General features: G+C 30.6%; 2 protein-coding genes across 8 annotated transcripts in view; one reads left to right on the forward strand and one right to left on the reverse strand.

The window, feature by feature from the left end:
* Window positions 1-22,216, reverse strand: part of LOC148619820 (RUN and FYVE domain-containing protein 2-like) — a 50,928-nt gene that overhangs the window by 17,145 nt on the left and 11,567 nt on the right. For 2 of the 7 annotated variants that reach the window (XM_088580133.1, XM_088580135.1), the window contains exons 5-13: window positions 21,979-22,102; window positions 20,130-20,200; window positions 19,133-19,204; window positions 17,818-17,989; window positions 17,489-17,512; window positions 16,138-16,254; window positions 15,219-15,386; window positions 2,970-3,067; window positions 1,817-1,903 (exon numbers count right to left, since the gene is read on the reverse strand). In XM_088580133.1, coding sequence (XP_088436259.1) covers window positions 1,817-1,903; window positions 2,970-3,067; window positions 15,219-15,386; window positions 16,138-16,254; window positions 17,489-17,512; window positions 17,818-17,989; window positions 19,133-19,204; window positions 20,130-20,200; window positions 21,979-22,102 — 933 coding nt within the window. The remainder of the gene's footprint in view (window positions 1-1,816; window positions 1,904-2,969; window positions 3,068-15,218; window positions 15,387-16,137; window positions 16,255-17,488; window positions 17,513-17,817; window positions 17,990-19,132; window positions 19,205-20,129; window positions 20,201-21,978; window positions 22,103-22,216) is intronic. The other 5 variants (XM_088580134.1, XM_088580136.1, XM_088580139.1 and 2 more) reach the window with 4 other exon arrangements.
* On the forward strand, window positions 11,400-13,206 carry LOC148619821 (prepro-gonadotropin-releasing hormone-like protein). The gene is made up of 3 exons (XM_088580145.1): window positions 11,400-11,818; window positions 12,250-12,318; window positions 13,033-13,206. Exons 1-3 carry the CDS (start codon window positions 11,507-11,509, stop codon window positions 13,078-13,080), a joined length of 429 nt encoding a protein of 142 aa, XP_088436271.1. The 5' UTR covers window positions 11,400-11,506; the 3' UTR covers window positions 13,081-13,206.

Here is a 22,216-nt window from a genome sequence, read left to right on the forward strand (position 1 = left end):
GGATTCTGAAATGGTCATCTGAACAGAAAGTAGAATGGTGTGTTGTTAGATCCTACATGCAGGGACTGAATGGGATAAATGATAGGTCTACTCTTAGTTAGACTGATTGAAAAACTGCTATTTGCCATGAAAGTTAAGCATAAATCTGTATTTTCAATTCATATATTTAAAACATGAAGATCCAAGGTTCCATGAAGAAACAAAATATTGTAATGCTTGGGATACCCCATGGGTACAGGAAGTTGATATTGGAAAGCACCAAAAGTAGTTTACAATGTATGTGCCATCAATATCAAGCACCAATTTTTAATTTGAAACCAATCCATCCATTGGCAGCCACAATTTTCTTCACAAAAATTTTCTCTATCAATCCATAAAGAGAAAAATTGAAAAGTCCCATGAAACAGGAAGTTGATATCAGACAGCACCCAAAATTCCTTACAATGTATGCCCCATCTATATAATCCACACATCAAATTTGAAATCAATTCATCCATTTGGAGTTTAGATAACTGTGATGATATTTGGACAGACCATACCTGTTAACCTTTTGAATGCTCAAAGAGGGAGATCTAGCGTGATGATCTTTTTTGTGGAAAAAGAAGGATAATTTTGCTAGAAATCAAAGTAAAAGATAACACAAAAATATATAATCTATGATAATCTTGTTAATCTACTAAAGGTTTCTAATTAAAATTTGTACAAGAAAAGGATTAACCATTTGTTGAATGTTTCTCAATGATTATTATGTTACATAAACATTGTATTTATATCAATTTAATAAGTCATTTAGAAAATAATTTATGCAATATTTCTGTTAAGAGGTAGATTTTAGGGGGAGATTTTTGTGAAAGAGGGAGATCTGAGTCACCCGTGTGGGAGACTTTCTCAAAGAGATAGATTGACCCAAAAAGAGGGAGTCTCCCTCCTAAAGATGGAGGGTAAACTGGTATTAAAGACAGTCAAATAAATGACTAATGGACAAGTTGATTCCAATATAACATCCACTGGTTAAATAGGGGTACATGTATAATATAAGGTCAAAATTTAGATATTAATGCCCCTTCTAAAGGTAAACATGTATGCTGAAATTTATAGAATAATAATTACTTTTGGTATTGATACTGATGATATCATGACGATTCTGAGAGCGTGAGTTGAGATATTCTACATGATATTGTCAGAATATATTCAGTGTTCTAGGATTTTTCATAAATTGAGGTTTCCTCTGGAAAAATCCATATAAAATCAACTTTCCCACAGTCAATGACTGCTATTCTAACAAAACCAACCCTTTCAGCATATTAAGTTTTCAAATTGCCACGGGAAAGTGCAACTAAGTACCTAACTTTCCCTGACCCAAATTTCACTTGTCCCTGGGTAACGGGAGATAGGAATCCTAGAACACTGATATTGTAACTAATAATTCGTTTATCGATAACCCAGTTATTGCATTTTTAATCATTTTAACATACACTTATTCTTGAAATACTTTCATGCAAGTACACAATGTTGGTGAATGATATCATATTCATTCAAAACTCTAAAGCAGATCTGATGTGAAGTCATAATCACTCTCAATGTTTTGATGGATATATTCGAATATCTTGTCACATCCAAGAGTTCAGGAAATAAAAGTCAAGTATGAAAAATATCTGTCAACAAGATCAAAAGAAAAAAGTACAGATTACCGATAAACAATATTGAATATAGGACTACTTCAAGTTGGTTCTGTTTTCTGTTCATGAAAATAGTGAACTATGTGAAATAAAATAAAGAGACAACAACACAACCTCACAATACACACTTATCTTACCGTTTTGCATCTTTTTCTGCTATAATTTGACCTAATTTTCTAGCTGTTTCTTCAGCGGCTGATTTGTCAGATTCACACGCCTTTAATCTGTATCCATAGCAACATTAACACACACAACATGCAAAAGAAAAGAAAAAAAACCAAATCATTTAAATAAAGCAAAAATTATATAAACAACAAAAGCATACATCACTAAGTGTATATAACAGAAGGCAAAGCAAAAAAATACAGTACATTATATGTGGATTTATATATTTCCACTCCACCATGGTGAATAGTTGTGTCTTGAGCATACGTTTAAATAGACTGTTGATTCTCACTGTCTTAAAACTTGGATAACTAGAAACTCAGATTTTATCTGATCCTAAATTATGTTCCATAACAAAACATTTAAATGTACATTGATTCTGTTTAGTTGTAATAGAATAACACAAAGCTTCAGTTGTTTTGAAGAAAAATATGACTGGGTTTATTGCAAAAGCAGTAAAAATGTCTTGAATGACATCAAGATTGTGAGAGTTAACTGTATAAAACACTTTGTATTTAAATTCAAAAGGAGGGAATTTCATATGCATAGAATTGTGTCTCCTTCACAGGAGAAAACTTTTTTTCAAGAGAATGATCTATTTTGCAGGAGTATGAGTGTCTCCCACAGAATACAGGAGGGTTAACACATATGTATTAAATCATGGTATACATCGATCAGGTTACAAAAGCTGCCTAAATATCTACACAAGCATTTCCACACAATATTTCCTAAATATATATAATATCTTTAACAATGACATGATATAAGAGTAAAATTAAGCCACAATGTAGTGTACTTATCCTTTTATAATACTCTGAATTGGGTCATTTCATCATCATACTGAGGATAAAAGGCCAAGATACACAAATTACCACATTCAACTGTGTATAGGCAACTAATGTATAAAGTATTAATGGTAAGGCCAGAAATATGGATTACTCCAAATTCTTGTCCCATGGGCAACTAGGCTACAATACAATAGTAAGTTAAACACTGCTTAAATCTGGGTGTTTACTATATTTTATGTGACAGCTAGCAACTAGAAGAAGAAATACTGCGGCAAAATTTATTGGTAAAGTATGTTTATTTAAGTTTCAATAGCAAGAACTTGTATTGAAAACACACCTCTTTTCATTATCTTTTAAAGACTGTATGAGTTGGTTGGTTTTTTCTTCAAGTCTTGTCACCATTTCTGTCTTGTGTTTAAGGGACTGATCACAATTCTACAAAAGATAATATTCAACACTAAAGCATTTTAAAAGTTGCATTAACACTTAAAAGTATCATTTTACAGTAATGGTTTCAAATTAATTTATATACTAATGGAAAAAAGAAACTGTGCACATCTTTGGAGTTAAATCATTTCAAGATGAAAGCATTTACTTCAAAATTTTGACACATTTTTTGTTTTATTCCCTTTTCCTTAACATTCAAATTCAAATTTTCATGACTGGGAATCGGAACAAAAAAAGACAAGTGGTACAAAAAGTGAATTCACAAAAACATATAATCATCATTTTTGCAATGTTTACACTATGAATTTTGCAATAAAATGCCCTTTTTCATTTCTTAGGTACAAAAGTGTTTTTTTTTAATCTCTTTTTTCATTTCTTAGGTACAAAAGTGTTTTTTTTTTCAATCTCAGAAACTGGGGTTCACATATTTTTTATTTTTTACCAACAATTTTTCTATCCTATTACCTTGTAACAAAAAGTCATTTCAATATCTGCAATTTTAAAGATTTTAAGTGCATTTGAAGTTCTGTCACTGTTGAATTTAAACAGGAATGCATGGTTTCTTTTTCCAATTAATATATTAAATTAAATTAATGTAAATTAATAAACAACAATGTAAACAACTGAAGAAACATCAACTGAAAGAAGTAGAGAATAAACTGGAGAGGAAACTGAAGAAGGCTTACAGTTAAATATTTTTTCTTAAGTTGAACCAGACAATTTACAACAGAAACATTCCCTTAGAAATTTTAAAACAATATCAAATTAATTCATCAAAATTTTCAAAAATGAATATCTAATTGTAGGTATATTTTCTCAATAAGGATTCACACACATGTAATATTTCCCCTAAATAAGCTTTGGGGATGCAATGGAAAAGAGGTTTTAGCAAGCAGCAAAACGTAGACTTAACCCACCATTTCGTTTGAAATGCCTCCGCCAATTTAGGACTATTGCGGTACTAGCTACTCCGGTGGTGTTATATCTGTTCTGCCACATTTATTTTTGACTTGACTTGATTATAAATTGGATTAGTGTTCGGTAATTTTGTTGTTACCATTATTGAAATAGATCAGCATCTTTATTTCTTAGAAGTAAAACTCAAAATAGAAAACATATGTCGACAAGACCCTGTTGAATATTTTTTCCTCTCTAATTTCAATGTGAGAAAATACCACAGAAATTGAGTAAATTGAACTTGAGCACTTTCCAAGTTTTCAGCACCCATTAAATCTACACACTCTTAGGCATTTATGATAATATAATAATAAGTGATAAAGGGAAAATCAAAGATTCAAGTACAGATCTTCATAAGATTCAGGCAAAACAAAAAATTGTAGCGATATATCATAAATTATATTACAATAACTACCGTCAAAAAAGGATAGACAAAGCTGTAAAATTTGTTTTTGACCAATACATATTTTTTTACGATATTAAATAATAGCACTTAAGAGTCCATTTCAATTTTCAATACATTTTTGGAAAGCCACTAAGTTATCAGTATTTGATCAGTCAGGAAACCGAATTATGATCAGGTGACTTGCATTCCATAAAAGAGTATCTTGAAGGTCAACAGGTAAAATGCAAACTATTGAATGTATCGGAAAAACACATGTATAAAATATAAATACCACCAGCCTGATTTTTACAAGGACATATATTTAGTATGACACCAACAGATACATGGTCATGACAACATTTACCAAACCTTATCATAATAGAGGTGAAGGGCCGTTCTGTTTTAATTGGATTTTTTCTAGATCTTATTTTTATCAGACTTTCCATCAGCAAAAAATACAATTGTCTTTTCCCCATGCTCTTAAGGCATTGTCATATTAAGATATTCTACATTTTTGAACTATTCCATGATGCTGAAATGCCTTTTATTCACTAGTTATTTATCAACATTAAATAGTAAAATAAACTTTCAACAAAATCTACAAATATCAAGACACAGTATAATTCCATCAGAATTTGAGTAGTACTCCAGGTAAGAATCATGCAATATGTGATGTCTACATATTTCTATTTGAAATTTTGTTTAAATTGTTATTGTAAACACAAATTAACATGTGGCTTTTCACATAACTGTTGTTCTCAGGAGATAAAAATTATATAGGATGTATTGTAGAATTGAAAATTAAGGGAAATAACTCTGTAAATGACACTAAAATCCAATAGAAACTTTGGATTTTCAATGTTGATAATCTCCTAAGAGCAGACAGATTGGAATGAATAATTGTACATTTCATCATATAAAGCAACTTAATAACAAAAATAAAATGTGCAGCTTTTTTTGGGGTGTATCACAAATTACAGAATTTACATGATTCTTACAAAGACTACTACTACTTAAATACAGTGAAACTAAACCCTGAATAATTTTTGGAATACCTGTCTCCACAAGACACTTATATAAATTCAAAACTATTTGGAACCTTGGAAATCCAAACACCTGTTGAAAATGGACAAATTTCAGAGGCGTAGCCCCCACATCTCAAACACACGTTTAAATTTGTTTTAATTAGTCACCTAGTAAAATACCCTGTTATTTTTAAAAAAAAACTTTTGACAAGAAATTTAGGTATAGCATGACATATCCATAAAAATTATTGGTACTGGTCCAGCAGTACCTGCCATATACCTGGTGATATAGTCCAAAAGGGGTTCTTACTGTATATAATGGGGTAGAATTATTTTGTAAGTAATTTCTGTAGCTTTAGTGCAACATTTAAAGACCATTTTTATGCCTCTCAGAATAACATATGTAAAATGCATACAATGTATGTATCTTTATAATTATAGTATCCACTGAATCTAGTATAACAAAAACAAGAATCTAACACTGATGAGTGTGCAAGACAGGGAAATATCAAACATTCCAAGGTCTCTAACAACACTATGCTGAGTTTGCACTGTATGAAAAAGTATCTGTTGTTTACCTTTTTTTAGTAACGAAATGTGAACTAGATCACATCCATTGAAAGACTATCTCACCCATGAGTTAGATAAGGAAATCTCACATGGCTAAAAATAGGAATAAATATTTCTTTTGTCTCAAAATGGAGATTTTTGCTTGTTTTTTATGCAAATAACAAGAACTTCATTCTTTGTTTGCTTATTCAACAAATGTTCCATTTCTGATTTGAGATTGTAAGCAAGCAATATCCAAGAGTGGGATATGTTTGTCTAGAATCAAAAGCAAAAGATCAAAAGTCATTTGGTAAAATGCTGATGATTGAAAACTTCTATAAAAAAAATGCACAGTTCAAATTTTACCAAACAGGGAAATATGAAAGTATAGTAATATGTGGACAAATGTCATAAATGCATGAATATTTGATTAATTACTGTGAGGGGGAGAGACTGCGTAATTGATAACCAGATTTTTAACCCTGTGGGAACAAGAATAGTGATGTATATTTACCAAGAAATTAAGTCCTGAAGAAACAAATGTCTAGAAAAATTGTAGGCATGTAAGAATGGAGTAAATTGACAAACAATAATAACGATAAATATTTAATTGTATTGGCCAAAGGCTGGGTCTCCAATACCATACAGGAAGATCTATCAACACATCGAGCAGGTGTTTGAAAGGCCTACGAATAATTAATGATATAAAATAAACATGATTCATTGGAAACAGTCTCTATTGTTTTGTGACTGCTGAGATAAGAGGTAAGACAAGTTTTATTTACTTTGAACATTTTCATGGTTGAGGGATAAAAGAAAGAAATTTAATCTCATGGACAGTAAAGGAAAGATTTTGCTTTATTAAGTAAGGGGCTTATTTAAAACAATCAGTATCATAAAAAGAAGTGCATACATGGCTTAGCTTTACTTAATTTTATTGCTTTTGGATAATCTATTTTCAGGCATTTTAGGGGATAGTTCAACTTAATAATCAAATGCTTTAAGTAGCTGTAATTATAAAAATCCTGCAAAATAAGACGTGTATCATTCCAAAAATCTTTGAATATTTTTATTCCAGAAATCAGCTAGCTTTTAAGAAATTCATGAATGAAATAAAAAATGATCCTTCTATAAAACCTTCCTGTAAAAGATATTAAAGTTGAAAATAAAGGAATTGTTTCCCCTAATGGGAAATTTAAATGCATTGGGTTGATTTTCTCAAGCCACTAGAAGAGAGATAATTTGCAAATTTTGGTATACTTCATGTGAATACTAAATGTTAAAAACTGTTGACATTTTGACAAGAAAAGAAAATTGTTCCAGAAATGGAAAAAAAAGATGCTGTTTTTTTTTACCTCATTTTTTACTTCTTTACTTCACAAAATTGCTACAAATTATACAATAGATATAAGATATTTTGGGGAATTTTTAGGTGTTTTTTATCTCATTGAAAGTTTTAGTTCCAAGAAACTGTTTACTTATACCATTGTAATACATGTACTGCAATGTTTCACACAGGTTTGGTTTACACATTTTTTTTATCATTGATATAAAGAAATATTTTTTTTATTCTACAATGAAATTCTGAAAACAAGTGTGTAGGAACAAAGTATTATTTAAATTTGGAATTATTTTAGATTTAAGAAAATAAGTAATAAGTTATTTATAAAACTTATCCCAACTAAGGGAATTGGTCATGCCATCATGATTAAGGGGGTTATAAATTTTCCTTGCCTTTTGCTATCCGACTAACCTTACCCCTTAGCCATACCCCTTAGTAGGGGTAAGTTTTACATATTATTTATTATCTATCTTTTTCTAAATTCCAAATTCCAATTGTACCTTGTTTATTGTGTATTAAGGCAGTAGACCTAAGGTCTGGGACACAACTCTTACATATCATTGGAAGGTTTGTATTCAGCATTTGACATCAACCTCATGTAAGTATCAAAGTAACATGGATTGATTTCATTCTGCTTCAAATGAAAAAGCTTGATAGGCTTTGGTGAAATTGAATATGATACAAACATATCACTGATTTCAAGAGTTGTGTACCTTACCCTAGGTCTAACTCCTTAATCTATGCTATTTTCTAAGTAAAAAATATAGACAAGATCTACAAAAGTAACTGTATGAAAAACCTTTTATTGATGAAATTAAGACGGAGAAACCTGTCTAAACCAAACTCTGAAAAATCTGAAAACTATCTAAACCAGACAGTTTTCGAAGTCCCTTAATACCAATTTATATATATGTATTTTGAACCTTGGTAAACCAACCACCTGTCTTTACCAAACAAATAGGGGTTTGGCTTGGGCCATATAAAAAATATGAATGGTTCCAGTCACCTCATAGAGAAAAACAGGGTTTGTAGTTGAGGCTTTTTTTTTCTTTTTCTTTTCTTTTAAGTTCACTACACAAGTTTCAGTCATTTTCAATAACTGATACTGCCTTAAACCTCAATATGAATTCGAATTCAGTGTTTCAATACCTTATCCTCCTTTTACCTCAATGACTGATCCAAGTAATAGTAGAAGTAGTGACTGGAAGTGAATAGAAAACTACATTCAGTTGGTTTTATAATCATTTTATTTTTCACCTTGGGGAAAAAAAGTCTAGGACCGGCATTAAAAACTAGGTCAGTTGGGAGACCACACATATATGTATATTCAGCCTTAAACATGTTCACTGTACTAGTAAATATGCACATTTAACAGTTTTCGTGAAAAATAAATTGCAGTACAGCTTTACTTCTCTGTTCATGATATAAGAAATTCATTTTTTTTTTGTCAAAGGAGAATGCTCTCATTGGCATGAATTACAACTGAAATTAATCCTCAGGTGTCAAAGCGTATAATTGTGAATTTTTAGACTTGAATCAGAGAAAACATAAGGACATCTGAATATTCATGAATTACATGTATGAGGGTACAATAGTTGCTTGAAGTTTACCAAATTCTGATATTCTGATATATATATATATATTTCTATGTTTTGTTGACATTTTGGGGGCCATAATCATAGCCTAATGCCCCTATACCTTTCATAGTTTTCTTTTTGAAAAGTGGTGTATCCTTGAGTGCTTGCACTCATTCGTACAAATTAAAAACTTTACACTTTTTTTACTTGTATTCTTTTACACAAATAAAAAAACTATCATTAAAGTTGTAAAGGGCAGCTTTGATATTGATCCTACATTCAACAATAAGTCATAAGTAAGTGATACCTAACATTTCTGGAAGTAGTTTTTAAAAGTATAAATTACATGCCTAACTGAACTCTGAGTTAATGTAAGAAGACCTGAACAAGAATGAGGACTGTCATCTTATCATATTTACTTCCATTTGTTCCAAGTGATCCTTCTAAAAAGACTAAAATAACCAATTAGTAACTTTTCACGTTTTAAAATTAGGATGCAACTGAAAACTGTCCACTAGGAATTAATTGTGGCCATTTATACATGGTTACAACCTATCATCATTCATTCTTATGGACGAAGCATCAGTGACGTCCTACATATGAAGATTCTCTGTCAAAGCGTGGATGGCTGAAATTCTTCCTTTTGAAAGTAATGTATTATGAAAGTGACGTATGCAATAAGAACGTTATTGTTTGATCTTTCAATGAATATGCACATCATGTGTTTTAGGAGTCTCAACTAAAAGGAATATGCTAGACTCCTAAAACTCAGATGCACATCATGTCGTGCATATTATCTCTAGTCGAGGCATCAGCAAGTTAACAACATTACGGTGCATTATCAGTAAAAGTTAAATGCATTTAGAGAACAAAAATCTCTATCTCCCATATGCAATAATAATAATAATGACAAGACTAAAGCAAATCAAATCCACCTTTAACATAAAAATTTATTTTTCTGTTTTGCTACAGCTGAATGCAATTATGCAATTTTACTTTTTCAAAAAATACAAAATAAATCACATTTTTGTATCACCAGTTCAAAAGATCTTGATAATCTCAAAAGTATAAGACTAAATCTATTCAAAATATCTAAAAAAAAATTGCACAAATGATAAACATATTAAATCTATTTTGCAATTTTACAGCGAATAATATAGTTATCTTCAGGGAATAGAGTTGATCTTCCCTCCTTACATAATTAGATTGACATTTGATGAAGACATTTAAACCTTCAGTTGACAAAGGGATTTAATTTAAACTTTCTAGCAACTCAGATTAAAATATTTATGAAATGATAGAAAGTTCATATCTCCCTGTTAATTGTTCATTTATCTGACAGATATTTCATAGGTGATGGCCATTCAGTCAAGGGAATGCAAACTATATTCTCTGAAGTTATCTATATTATTCACTGTAGTTCATAAAATACTTATCAAATTAAAAAATAAAGATTTTTAATAATATATTGGTAGGTAAAATGCAAGTTTTTGTTACTTTGCTATACAATGTAAATTGTCTCGAGTTATATGCTGACTTCTCACTTTCTCTTCCTTTTGATTTTTTTGTAACTGAATAGCTGTAGAAAAATGGATGATTTGTACAATTAAAAAAAAAAAATCCATAAAAACTAACTAATTAGTGATTAAAGATTAGACAATGCCCTCTCAATAATTTTGATCTGATTAAAGGAGTTCATTCACTGACACTAGTTTCATCCTCTGTCACTAGAAAATTTCATAAAGGGATATAACTCAAATATCTTCTTTTTAAATCAATAAATTTTATAAATATTAAGTAGTTTCAGAATTTAAGGGATGCATTAGGCCCATCCATTGCTTCATCAGTTGCTAGATAGAAGGTTTTTATTGTCTGTTTGACACCAACACTCATCCAATACTGTCTAAGGCTAAAAAATTACAGGAAGGGGCCATCTCCTCACTTGCACCAGTAATCCTTTTGAACCAGTTTATTTTTCAAATTTCATAGTTGATTTGTGCCCAAAAAAAAAAAAAGAATCATTTTGCACCAAAATACAGGTAGATTTGCAATTATCTAAATATTACATGTATTCTGGAGCCCCTTGTATCACTCCCTGTTTTGTTACTGCTTGTGCTTTTGTTGTTTGGGTGACATCTTGCTTGCTTCATCGCCAGCTTTTATGTGCACCGGTCATCTTTTATATTTGGATCGCTACACTGTGTATGTAGATCATCTCTGTTTAATGTGTTCATGTTTAGGCCATGTTTTGGGATCTTGACGTATTTGAATCATCCTACTACTGATGCTTCAGTATTTTTTTTTTGCCAGTATATGTAGTAAAAAAATATATGATAATATATATTGTGAGTATCTAAATTACTTAATATAATATATGTTGTACCATACAAATACTGAAAAATATATGAACATACATGAGATAAAGTCATTCCTTCAAAACTTGAGATTTGTCATTTTTCAGCTGGAGAATTGGTTCATATTAACATTAAAGATCCTCCTTTTATCAGGGCTTGGGATAGGCTGGTTACCCTGGCTTTTAAAAGATATTTTAATACTAGATCCGATAAAAGGTAAAACTATATACTGGGTAAAATGTTCTTAAAAGCACTGTTTTTCTCATTTAAAGCACTGCACAAGTATTTAAAAAACTACTTCTCTAAAAGGGCTAATATTTGTAGCTCAGGACACACATTGAACACAAATTGCTGTCTTTTAAGTTCTTTTCTTTATTCAAGATCAAACATGAAAGCTACAGTTTTCCTGACATTGACCTGCCTTGTATGTTACACTGCTCAACAGAGCTACCACTTTAGTAATGGCTGGAATCCAGGGAAGAGGGCAGTCATGCAAAATACCTGTACATTTAGCCCTTATGTGAAATCAATGGTCTATAAACTTATTTCAGTGAGTAGAATTATTGTATATCTTATATGTATTTTTTTTTCATGGTGAAGTGCATTGTGATGTAAAAACTGTAACAGAATTTTTTTTGTCTCTCAGCATTACTTATCAATTTCTAAAATTTTTAATTGCACAATGCAAAATAAAAATCAACAACAAAATATGTTATATTTAAGGTAGACTGTACCTATTACATTATTAAAATTGAAAGATTTCCAAGGTGTGTAAATAACCAAAACCGACTGAACCATACTGAAAATACACAAGGATACAAAATATATAAGACAGTCCTAAATAATCATAGTAGTCCAGCTAAAAAATTATTTTCATTTCCTTTCTTCTACAAGAATATAATTAAGACTTACGTAAATACTTCATTTTGGAAAACCTTCAATCTATCATATATTCCTTACTTATTTTATTTAAATTTTCAGAATGAAGTACAAAGATTACAGAAATGTTCCACATCATCTATACCTGAATCAGTGGATTACTTCCCTTTGGTAAGACAGTTAATTTAAACTTTATGTGAACAAAAGACTCTACAATGTAGTCATAAGGATTTCTCTAGCTACAATAAAAAATACAAATAAACAAACAAATAGAAACGGGGAGTTTTAATAAAGTAAAGAAAAAGTTTAAATAGAAAAAAAATTGTTCTGATCCCTTTCCTTCTCCATCAATTATGAAACTGCACAGCCATTACAGTTTTCACTACCAATTTACAATAGAAAAAAAAACACTGTACAGTTAAACTTAACCCAGCCCCTAAAAGATCATTAGATTAAATGATTGACAGAAGGAGGACATTTTGTTTTTTTAAATTTTGAATGTAACACCACATTCTCAAAAACATGTGATATTTTCTACTGCAGAATACTGTTCATTCAGAAAATACTGCATTCATTAGGTTATTTTAGTCTAAACTGTGACCTGAATTTTTGTGATATCTGGACTAATGCTAATCCCAAAACTATTCAAATGCAACTAATTATAAGGATAACAACCCTGTTTCATTTTTTTTTTATTACCGTACTTTAAAATTTGCAGTAACTTTTCTTAATACTTTATTTGTAAATACTGGTATTTTTGGAGCAGACTAGTTACATATATTGTTAGTTTCCACTTTCTATATTTGCCTCTTTATACTTGAATTTTCCCTCTCATTTTAAGTAAGTAGTCCTTTGACTGTACAAGTTTCATCTATCTTGTTTCAGGAAAAAGATGAAGAATTAGCAGTACCAATATCAAGAGTGATGAATTAGAATGAAAAATATCAACCCCCTTTGATTTTGCTTGTGTGATCATATATTTAATCATGTGATCATCTATTTTGGTCATGTGATACTTCCTGTTACATATGTGCCTATACCTTTTTAATCATGTCACCATAAACAACTGTCATAAATGTCATGTGTGGATCAAAACACATCATCACAATCATACACCTATTGCAAAAGAGAGTTGTAATTTGTGTTTAATTAAAGAATATGGTGATTTTCATGTAATTTTCTGACTACACTGCAATTTGATGTAAAATATATCAACAAATAAATTGTTGAAAACAAGTCATGTTAGGTTTCATTTACCGGTACAATAAATTTAAAAAACAGCTATTTTTAAAAATCTGGCAGCTCAAACCATTATATGTAAGTAAACATACAAATCACAAAGACCTCAATAAAGGTCATGACCCAAATTTTCATTTCCAAAAGATCCCTTACTTTAATTGATTATAACTTCTTAGTAGTACACAAACAGAAGCTGTACTTAACATCTTCAACATGGATGGACAAAAATATAAAAAAAATCCCTTAACAGGTGCAGCTTAAAATGTCACAGATCTCAAACCCTGAACAGTTGGGACAAATATTGAAGCAATACAGCTATTAATTTAGATTGTGATTAAAATTTTGACACATCTGACCTGAGTCATACCTCTTAACCTTTTGGATCCTCTTTGCAAGAAAACAAAACTGGCACCCATTAAAAATTAAAAAAATACAGCCACCGGAGGTCTTGTGGTAGATGTCCACAATAACAGGAGTTTTGTGTATACTAGTTGATTGACTGACTAATTGCAGGAGATGGGTCTGTTTTGCAGGAGTCTCCTGCAGAAATCGGGAGGGTTAACACATTGCCTGAGTGAAAGTGGTCGAAGAACTTTGGAGTTATATTTAAGAAATATGCAAGTTAAACAAATGTGAAGAAAATACCTACAACTGATTCTTTTATGGCCCTTAATTTCTAATAGGTAAGGGCAGCAACTCTTGAAATTAATCAAAATCTTCTTTTTGTCGTATTGAAAATATTTTCCCTGAAAACCAAAAAAAATGAGAAATCTTTTCCACTTTTGGCCCCTTATTTCTTCATATGGTAATCACACCAAAAACTACTCTAAGCCTGACCTTGATGATATGGAACCTTGTGATTCAGTTTAATAGTAATCCATATACTTATACTTATGTTAGACAGTAAAATTTCATAACATGCTTACTTCATTCCCCTTTTGACACCAATTCCTAAATAGCTCTAATCATAACCCAACAAAATCATTCAAAACCTTTGTTTTGTGGAATGGGTTTCATAAAGATTTATACCTCTTTATTCAAGCTATTGCTTGGAAACAATTTCCTATTTTTGACTTTTCAGAATTAGGGACCAAAAAATGGCGCTATTTCCCCAAAACCAGTCCAAGTTTGACTTGTGTGATATAGAACATTGCGCAGTACAAGATAAATACACTATTACATAGCTAAGTTTTATAAAATGCTTGTTTGACTCTAAAATGTGTTTGGTTTAGACAGGTGTTTGGTTTAGACAGGTGTTTGATTTAGACAGGCATTCAGTAAAGACAGGTGTTTGGTTTAGACAGGTGTTTGGTTTAGAAGGTGTTCAGTTTAGACAGGTGTTTGGTTTAGACAGCTGTTCAGTTTACACAGGTGTTGGTTTAGACAGATGTTCAGTAAAAACAGGTGTTTGGTTTAGACATGTGTTCAATTAAGACCGGTGTTTGGTTTAGACAAGTGTTCAGTTAAGGCATATGTTTGGTTTAGACAGGTGTTAGGTTTAGACAGGTGTTCAGTTTAAACAGGTGTTCAGTTAAGACAGGTGTTTGGTTTAGACAAGTGTTCAGTTTAGACAGGTGTTTGGTTTACACATATTAAAAAAAACATTTTAACTAACATAAAGGGACTTCAAAAAGTGTATACTTTAGAAAAATTTTCAATTTTCTGGGTTCAGTTTAGACAGGTTTCACTGTATTACGATAAACCATAATTGCAACTTTTGCTCAAAATGATAAAACTGCAATAATGAAGGCATGCATTAGTCTTTCACTCTCTTGTGAACAAGATAAAATGTCGAGAAAGAAAGGAGGCCATTAATGGAAATTGTAATTTACCTGTAATTTGTGGAACATTTCAAGATTTATAGCTTTGATTTCCTCCAACTGTTTCCGTAATGAGATCATTGTATCCTGTTTTTCATGGATGTCTTTCTCTAGCATTCTCATGGCCATTTCCATTTCTTGTTTCATTCCAATCTGTAGTTCTAACTCCTTTTCAACATCCTAATAAGAAAAAAGTTTAAATTAATTTTGAAATTTCTAAATTTTCCCGAAACAGCAGCAATGTTTGCATTGGTACACAAACCACAATTCAATCCTGGATACTCAAAGTATTTATCTTAATCTAACAAAAGTAAAAATGTATTTTGGCCTTACTGGTACATAATAAATTCACTATTATCAATGTATGCAGTAATATCTGAAATTCCATCATGAATTCCTTCATCAGGGTTTTAGTGGGTAATTCTACCATAAAGATGGGTACCTGTACAGGGTTTAAGTTGGTAATTCTATTATAAAGACGGGTACTTATTCAGGATTTTAGTGGGTTATTCTACCATAAAGATGGGTACATGTTCAGGGATTTAGTGGATAACTCCACCATGAAGATGGGTACTTGTTCAGGGTTTCAGTGGGTAATTCAACCATGAAGATAGGTACTTGTTCATTGTTTTAGTGGGTAATTCTACCATAAAGATAGGTACATTTTCAGGGTTTTATTGGGCAATTTCATCATTAAGATGAGTACTTGTTCAGGGTTTTAATGGGTAATTCCATCATAATGATGGGTACTTGTGAAAAATTAATGTTTCTCATGAAATCAAGAATCAGTTAATTAATTACCACATACTGGAGAAATTCTGTTAAACCACACAAATTAGTGCTCACAAATATCTCATTATTTTAACACATAGGAAACAAAGGTAAATACATAGTACAACAGCTAAAGCAAGTTAAGGGGAGATAACCTCACCAGCCTCATTTTGGTTTCTTCATCAAGTCTAGATTTGATATCACCATACATTGAGTCTAAGCCACTTGTTGATGTTTTATATGTCTCTCTTTCAACTTCAATATCCTGCTTTGTAGCCTAATGACACAGAATATTGATGTTTCATCAGAAATTCAAAAATACATTTTGCAAACAACAAAAAGAAAAAAAATTGTAATTCACCATTTTTTGTTTATATTGATTCACTAACTTCCTTTCTCAGATTTTATTAAACTATCACATTTATATTGATACATCAAAAAGCTTAAAACGTTTTCGTTACTTTTCAAGAAATGAGTTTAATCTAATTGACATAATAAAAACAACGATTTTGCAATCTAAATAAAATGCTGTCATTATAAACCCCCCCACTTTGCACAAGGGGATATAAAAAGGTGAATTACCATACAACACACATACATATATACATTTATTCACAACATAAATGATGAGTTGTGTGTAAAGATGCCTTTTCTGCTAACTTATACAAAATAAAAACAGATTTACCCTACACAATGTTCTCTTTAATGAAGATAAAATTTGTACACAGAATTGAACGATTACTTAAATTTGAAAGATGAAGTGCAGTGTTAAAAAAAAACAACATGAGATGTCAAGGAAAGTAGAGCAAGCAAAAACTGATATATCCATACTTGAAAACAGTATTTGTATTTATCTTATTTAATAACTAAAAACAAGCAAACATTTAACATTTTAATTCTTCTAATCAGTCCTTACAATCCTCACATATTAATAAAATTTTCAACAAATAAAAATGATTTCAATAATAAATCTCCTTTTTGAAGAGTATCAGCTCATCTTTCTGTAAAATGCATACAAGAAACTAGTGCTTAAATCAATAAATGAAATCTTTTCTTCATAAAAAAAAAAAAAAAAAAAAAAAAAATTATTTCTCAGACTAAGTGTAGCGACATGTACCGCAGCAAGTGTAATTCTACATGGACTAATAGCTATTCCAGGAAAAAGTTGGGAGGGTTGGACAGCACAATTGGTTATACTCCAACATAGAATTCAAATAAATTTTCATATCAGTGTATCCCTGTGCATGCTTTGAAATACCCCCAACCGCACCATATATAACAAGGGGTTTCCAAAACCCACATACATTTTTTTCCAGGAATAGTCCTATGGAACTTTGAATTTGAAACATTGTAGAAAGTTGCGATAAATTTTGCTTCATTAATATATTAATATAGGAATTTTGTTTTATTTCTAAACTGTTGAGAAAAAAAATCCTTTGTAGCAAAAAAGGCAACTCATAAACATATGATGTGCAAAAGCATGAACATCAATGATGACATGAAATACTCACACTAATATTTTTAGTAGATGCTTGCTGGCAGATAAAAAAAAATTGTTTGCTTTGTTAATTTGTAGATCTAATCATTTTTTTCTGGTGATCATTTGACATTTCTATGAACCTTATATAAGAAAACTGTACAAATGGAATTGGTTATTGGGAACCAAGCATTACTATTTTTATTTTTATCATATTAACTAAAAACATGACATTAGTACTATTAAAATATATATATCTAGATCCACATTTTTAAGGAAAATGCCACCATTCAATCTGGTTCTTCACATTTAGGGCTTATTTTTTTTTTATATCATTTTAATCCTAAAGACACATTGTCACACCTCTAATTGTTTACTGTGTTCCTCTGTAATATTTTCTCTTTCACTTTTGAGTTGTTCATTCTCCTCTTGTAATGCTATGATTGTGTTTTTAGACAGAGCCAAGTCTTCTTTCATCAAAGCATTAGTTGTAGTGGCCTCCTGTAACTTCTGTTGGAGGTTGGTCACTGTGGCACTGAAAAATAATTATACATAGGTAGCCAAATACTATCAAAGCACTTTTATTTGTGCAGGCGCGGATCTAAGGACTGGCGTACCAGGTGTACACCCCCTCCCTAAATCGGTAAGAAAAATAAATTCCACCACAAGTTTCACCCCATAATATTTTCGCCTTGCTTTGCACAGCATTTAATTCAATTAACGCCCCCCACTAAACTCAAATCCTGGATCCGCACCTGTTGTGGTACCAATTTTTTGTGGTTAAGTGAAAAAACGTCAGTGGGTAGATTCTTGAATTTGATGATTTGACAATTCTATCACAGAAACAAACAGGAAATTTTCTTGATCTATGATGGACGGAACTATTTGCACTCAGATAACAACTTTTGATAATGCACCACTACATGTACTATAGTATTAAACTAGTGATGTCTTGACCAGTTGGAATATGCAAGACTTCCAAGAACCCTTGCTTGGGGCCTGTGTTAAAAGTTCAGACAATCACTTTTGAATAACATACGTAATTTCAACAGAAAGATTATAAGCAATTCATATTTCAGTCCCCTTACATACACAGGATGTCACTAATGCTCCGTCCCGGATATATTCACTAAAAAAAAAACAATTGCACAATGGGACCCGGACCCTTCATTCCAGTACCACTATAACAACCCTTTGAGATCTGTAAACTGAAAAATATTTAGTTAAATTTTTGCATTTAAGGTCATTGGACAGTGACAGAAATTTTTACATTTTGAAGTTCACTTTTTAAACTAATCATTTTGCAATTAAAAAAAGGAAAAAATCAAAACTAAGATGACTTGCCATGAAAATTTCACATTTTAAAATACCTTTTTTAAACAACCCATAATCATTTTGCAATTGAAATACATGTACTGAGAAAGTACTTTAATTTGTTGATACCAATTTTGTGAGGAAACACATATTCGTGGATTCTTGAACTTATGGTTTTGAGGTTTTCAGTTTACGCATCAACGGAAATCTTCTTTTCAATGGGAACCAAATTCCGTGGTGTGGCCTACCCATGAAAAAATTGGTACCCTACGAATAATAGTACTTTCACAGTAGTAAATTGTTTCTAAAAATAGAGAAATTATGGTATTTTTACTTCAAACACAAATTTCCATGTAATACTTACTTCAGATGTCTATTCAGTTCTTCCAAGTAGTTCTTTTGATCTAATATTGTGGCCATCTTTGAGTCATTTTCACTAAAAATATTTATTTAAAAAATATTACAAATCTTTCACACAACTAAGCAACTACAAATTTTTTAAATTCCTATAACTGTATCTTTATAGATGAAATGTATTTCTCTTAAATATATAGAAATTTCAAGAATAACAAAATAGTTAACCATTTCACACTTGATAGAAGTGAAAAGATGTGGGCTGTAGTCTTTTTGGTATTTATCCCATGTACTTTTACTTTATTTTAATATCAATAATTCATCACAGAGGAAGTTTTGAGCAACCATATTACCAAAGGCTTGTAGATAGAGGCTACCTACCTAAATCATCTGTATGGTTTACAATTCAATTAAATTGAAATTTGATACCTATTTGAACAAGATGCAGTAATAAATTGAGAAAATCAGAAAAGGGAATGGGTGGCTGACTGGGTTAAAGGGATGCAGTCCCTTGATTTCCATTTTTTTCTACATAATCTAAATTTTCAACCATAAATAGGGGGATAGGATGGACCAAATGGGCACCCTTGAATATTCCTATGACATGCATACTTTAACTCCTTTAACAGAAAATTGATCAGACAGTAACCAAAGTTGCTTACAATGTACAAATCATTGAAGGGAAGCCACATACTAAATTTCAATATAGTTACATCATAGGAAGCTTAGATTTGAGGGATGAAAATTTTGGATAACATCACATGCCCTGAAATTACAAGTTCCGTTAAATAGAAAGTTGACAATAAACCACTAAAATCATTATATTGCTACTAAATTTGAAATTAATATGATAATTAGCAGACAGAAAACTCAGACTGAATTTTGACAGATGGAAGGACAGAATGAGGGATAGTCAAAGTGATTCTAATACACCACCCACTAATTGCATCCATCACAAAATATATTATATTTTGTATTTCTCTTTGTTTTTAAAACCAATGCATTACCTTCTTGTAAGTGGAGAATCATCCTGTAATCTGCTGTCCTTGAGGTATAAACTAAAATCTATTACTCCTATCTATAAAAGACAGTTGAAAAATATAAAATCAATAAAGCACATAAAAGTCTATTCTGCACTAAGGCCAAAATAAATGTATTTCGTATTATACCTTTGAAAAAAAGAAGGGTTGGTAAGTAGGCACTTTTTTTATTAATTGTTTTTTTTTTACATTGAGTCTACAGGAGAAACATTTTGACTTTCCAATCAAATTAAATTTATTTAGGCAACATCAATCATAATTACAATATAAAACAGATATCAGCAATTTAAAACTATATATATGCAATACACATTATCATATATAAAAATATACATATATTTATTTTTAATTAACTCTTCAAAAGATAACTGGTTGCCTGGGATAACTCACAAAGCAGTATAAGCTCCAAAGGAGTCCCTCTATTTAAAAAAGTCGCATAGTATAAGTATGTATATATAAATGTAAATTTCAATTCTATTATCATAAAAATAGAAATTTAAAAAAAGAAAATGAATGTAATTCCTAATACACTCTGAATAACAATAAATGAATTCATCAACCTCATTGTTACATGTCACCAATTGCAAATCTTGTTTTACTGCTGTTTTCCCATGAGGCCTTCACAGAAATATTTTTAATAGACAGGAAATTGGCAAATTATTCCAAATTTCCAATCTATAGTGGCATTTAAAAAAAATTGCCATAAATATATTTAAGAATTGGCTATGATTATTGCACGAAGTGCAATAAACTAAATATGCAAATGGAAAATTTATGTTATTTTTCAATAGACAAAATTTTTATCATAGCCAATTCTTATAAATTAATTTTAAAACATATTTTTATCTTTAAACATGAGAAAAGTAGCTCTGAATTTAACTGTATAGGGGCATGTCAATATTTTTTATCCATTGATGTATAACAAAATTATTTTAATCAATCAGATTACAGTATTTATCTCAAATTAATTTATATATCTGTGCTAGGAACAAGAAAGTTCATATGAGTTGTGCTTCTTGTGTTAGTATGATGCAGATGAAAACCTTCTGACAAATAACTAGGAGCATTGCCTTGAAAAATATTAAAACATGGATAACTCTAAGCTGTTTCACTCTATTTTCAACAGAAAGTATATTAACACTGTCTAATACCTCACTTTAACAGCCATTACAGCCAACCCTTATTAAAAAAATGACCAAAATAAATTTAGAGTACAATATTTTAGACTGAAGGTAGGTAGGGTAATAACACACATCTTTTTTATATTTGGCCTAACTGTACAATAAACATGTTGATTTTAAGTATTTTTATTGTTCTGTTTTCAATCTTGATGTAGCCAATCCATTTTAATTTTCACAGGAAGAAACGTACACTTGGTTCACCTGATTACTGAATTCAACATTATATTGATACCGTTATAATGATATAAGTAGCACTCCAGTTAAGAATCATGCAAAATGTGATACATGGTTTGAAAGCCTACATATTTCTATTTTTGATATTTTATTTAAAGTAACAGCCCTTGCTCTTATAAAATCATACAGAATATGTACTGTAGAATTCAAAATTACGAGAGATAACTCTGAAAATGAAATTACAATAGAAACAGTTGGATTTTCAATGTGGATTATCTCCTAAGAGCAGACAGATAAGAATGAATAATTATACATTTTGTCATATAGACCTACAATGCAACTTAATAACAAAAACAAAAATGTGTAGCCTTTTTTGGGGGGTGTATCACATATTACAGCATTTGCATGATTCTTACCTGAAGAACTACTTAATTATAAATAAACATTGTATTTCGACTTACAGGTTGATCTAAATCTTCCTCTTTGATACACATATTACAGTCAATAACATTCAGACCAACTAACAGTCCTGGGATCACCATACCTTCATCTTCGATCAGCATAGCACCTTCTTCATAGTACTCACTACAAATAAAACATTTAAACTTTAACCTTTCACCTTTATTAAAAGACACAGAAATTACCATGCATTGCTTCACCTTTTAATAACACAGAAACATTAAAATAAATCAACCATTG

Source organism: Perna viridis, chromosome 4 (assembly GCF_037379345.1).
Source record: "Perna viridis isolate PV_CMFRI_1.1 ecotype Kerala chromosome 4, ASM3737934v1, whole genome shotgun sequence".
NCBI lineage: Eukaryota > Metazoa > Mollusca > Bivalvia > Mytilida > Mytilidae > Perna > Perna viridis.

Bases quoted from the DNA above. Each gene is read 5' to 3' on its own strand.
- LOC148619821 (XM_088580145.1), top strand. From the start codon at position 11,507: ATGTTCTTAAAAGCACTGTTTTTCTCATTTAAAGCACTGCACAAGTAT. The intron at 11,819-12,249 runs GTGAGTAGAATT...TTAAATTTTCAG, and splicing joins TGGTCTATAAACTTATTTCA to AATGAAGTACAAAGATTACA. The intron at 12,319-13,032 runs GTAAGACAGTTA...ATCTTGTTTCAG, and splicing joins CAGTGGATTACTTCCCTTTG to GAAAAAGATGAAGAATTAGC.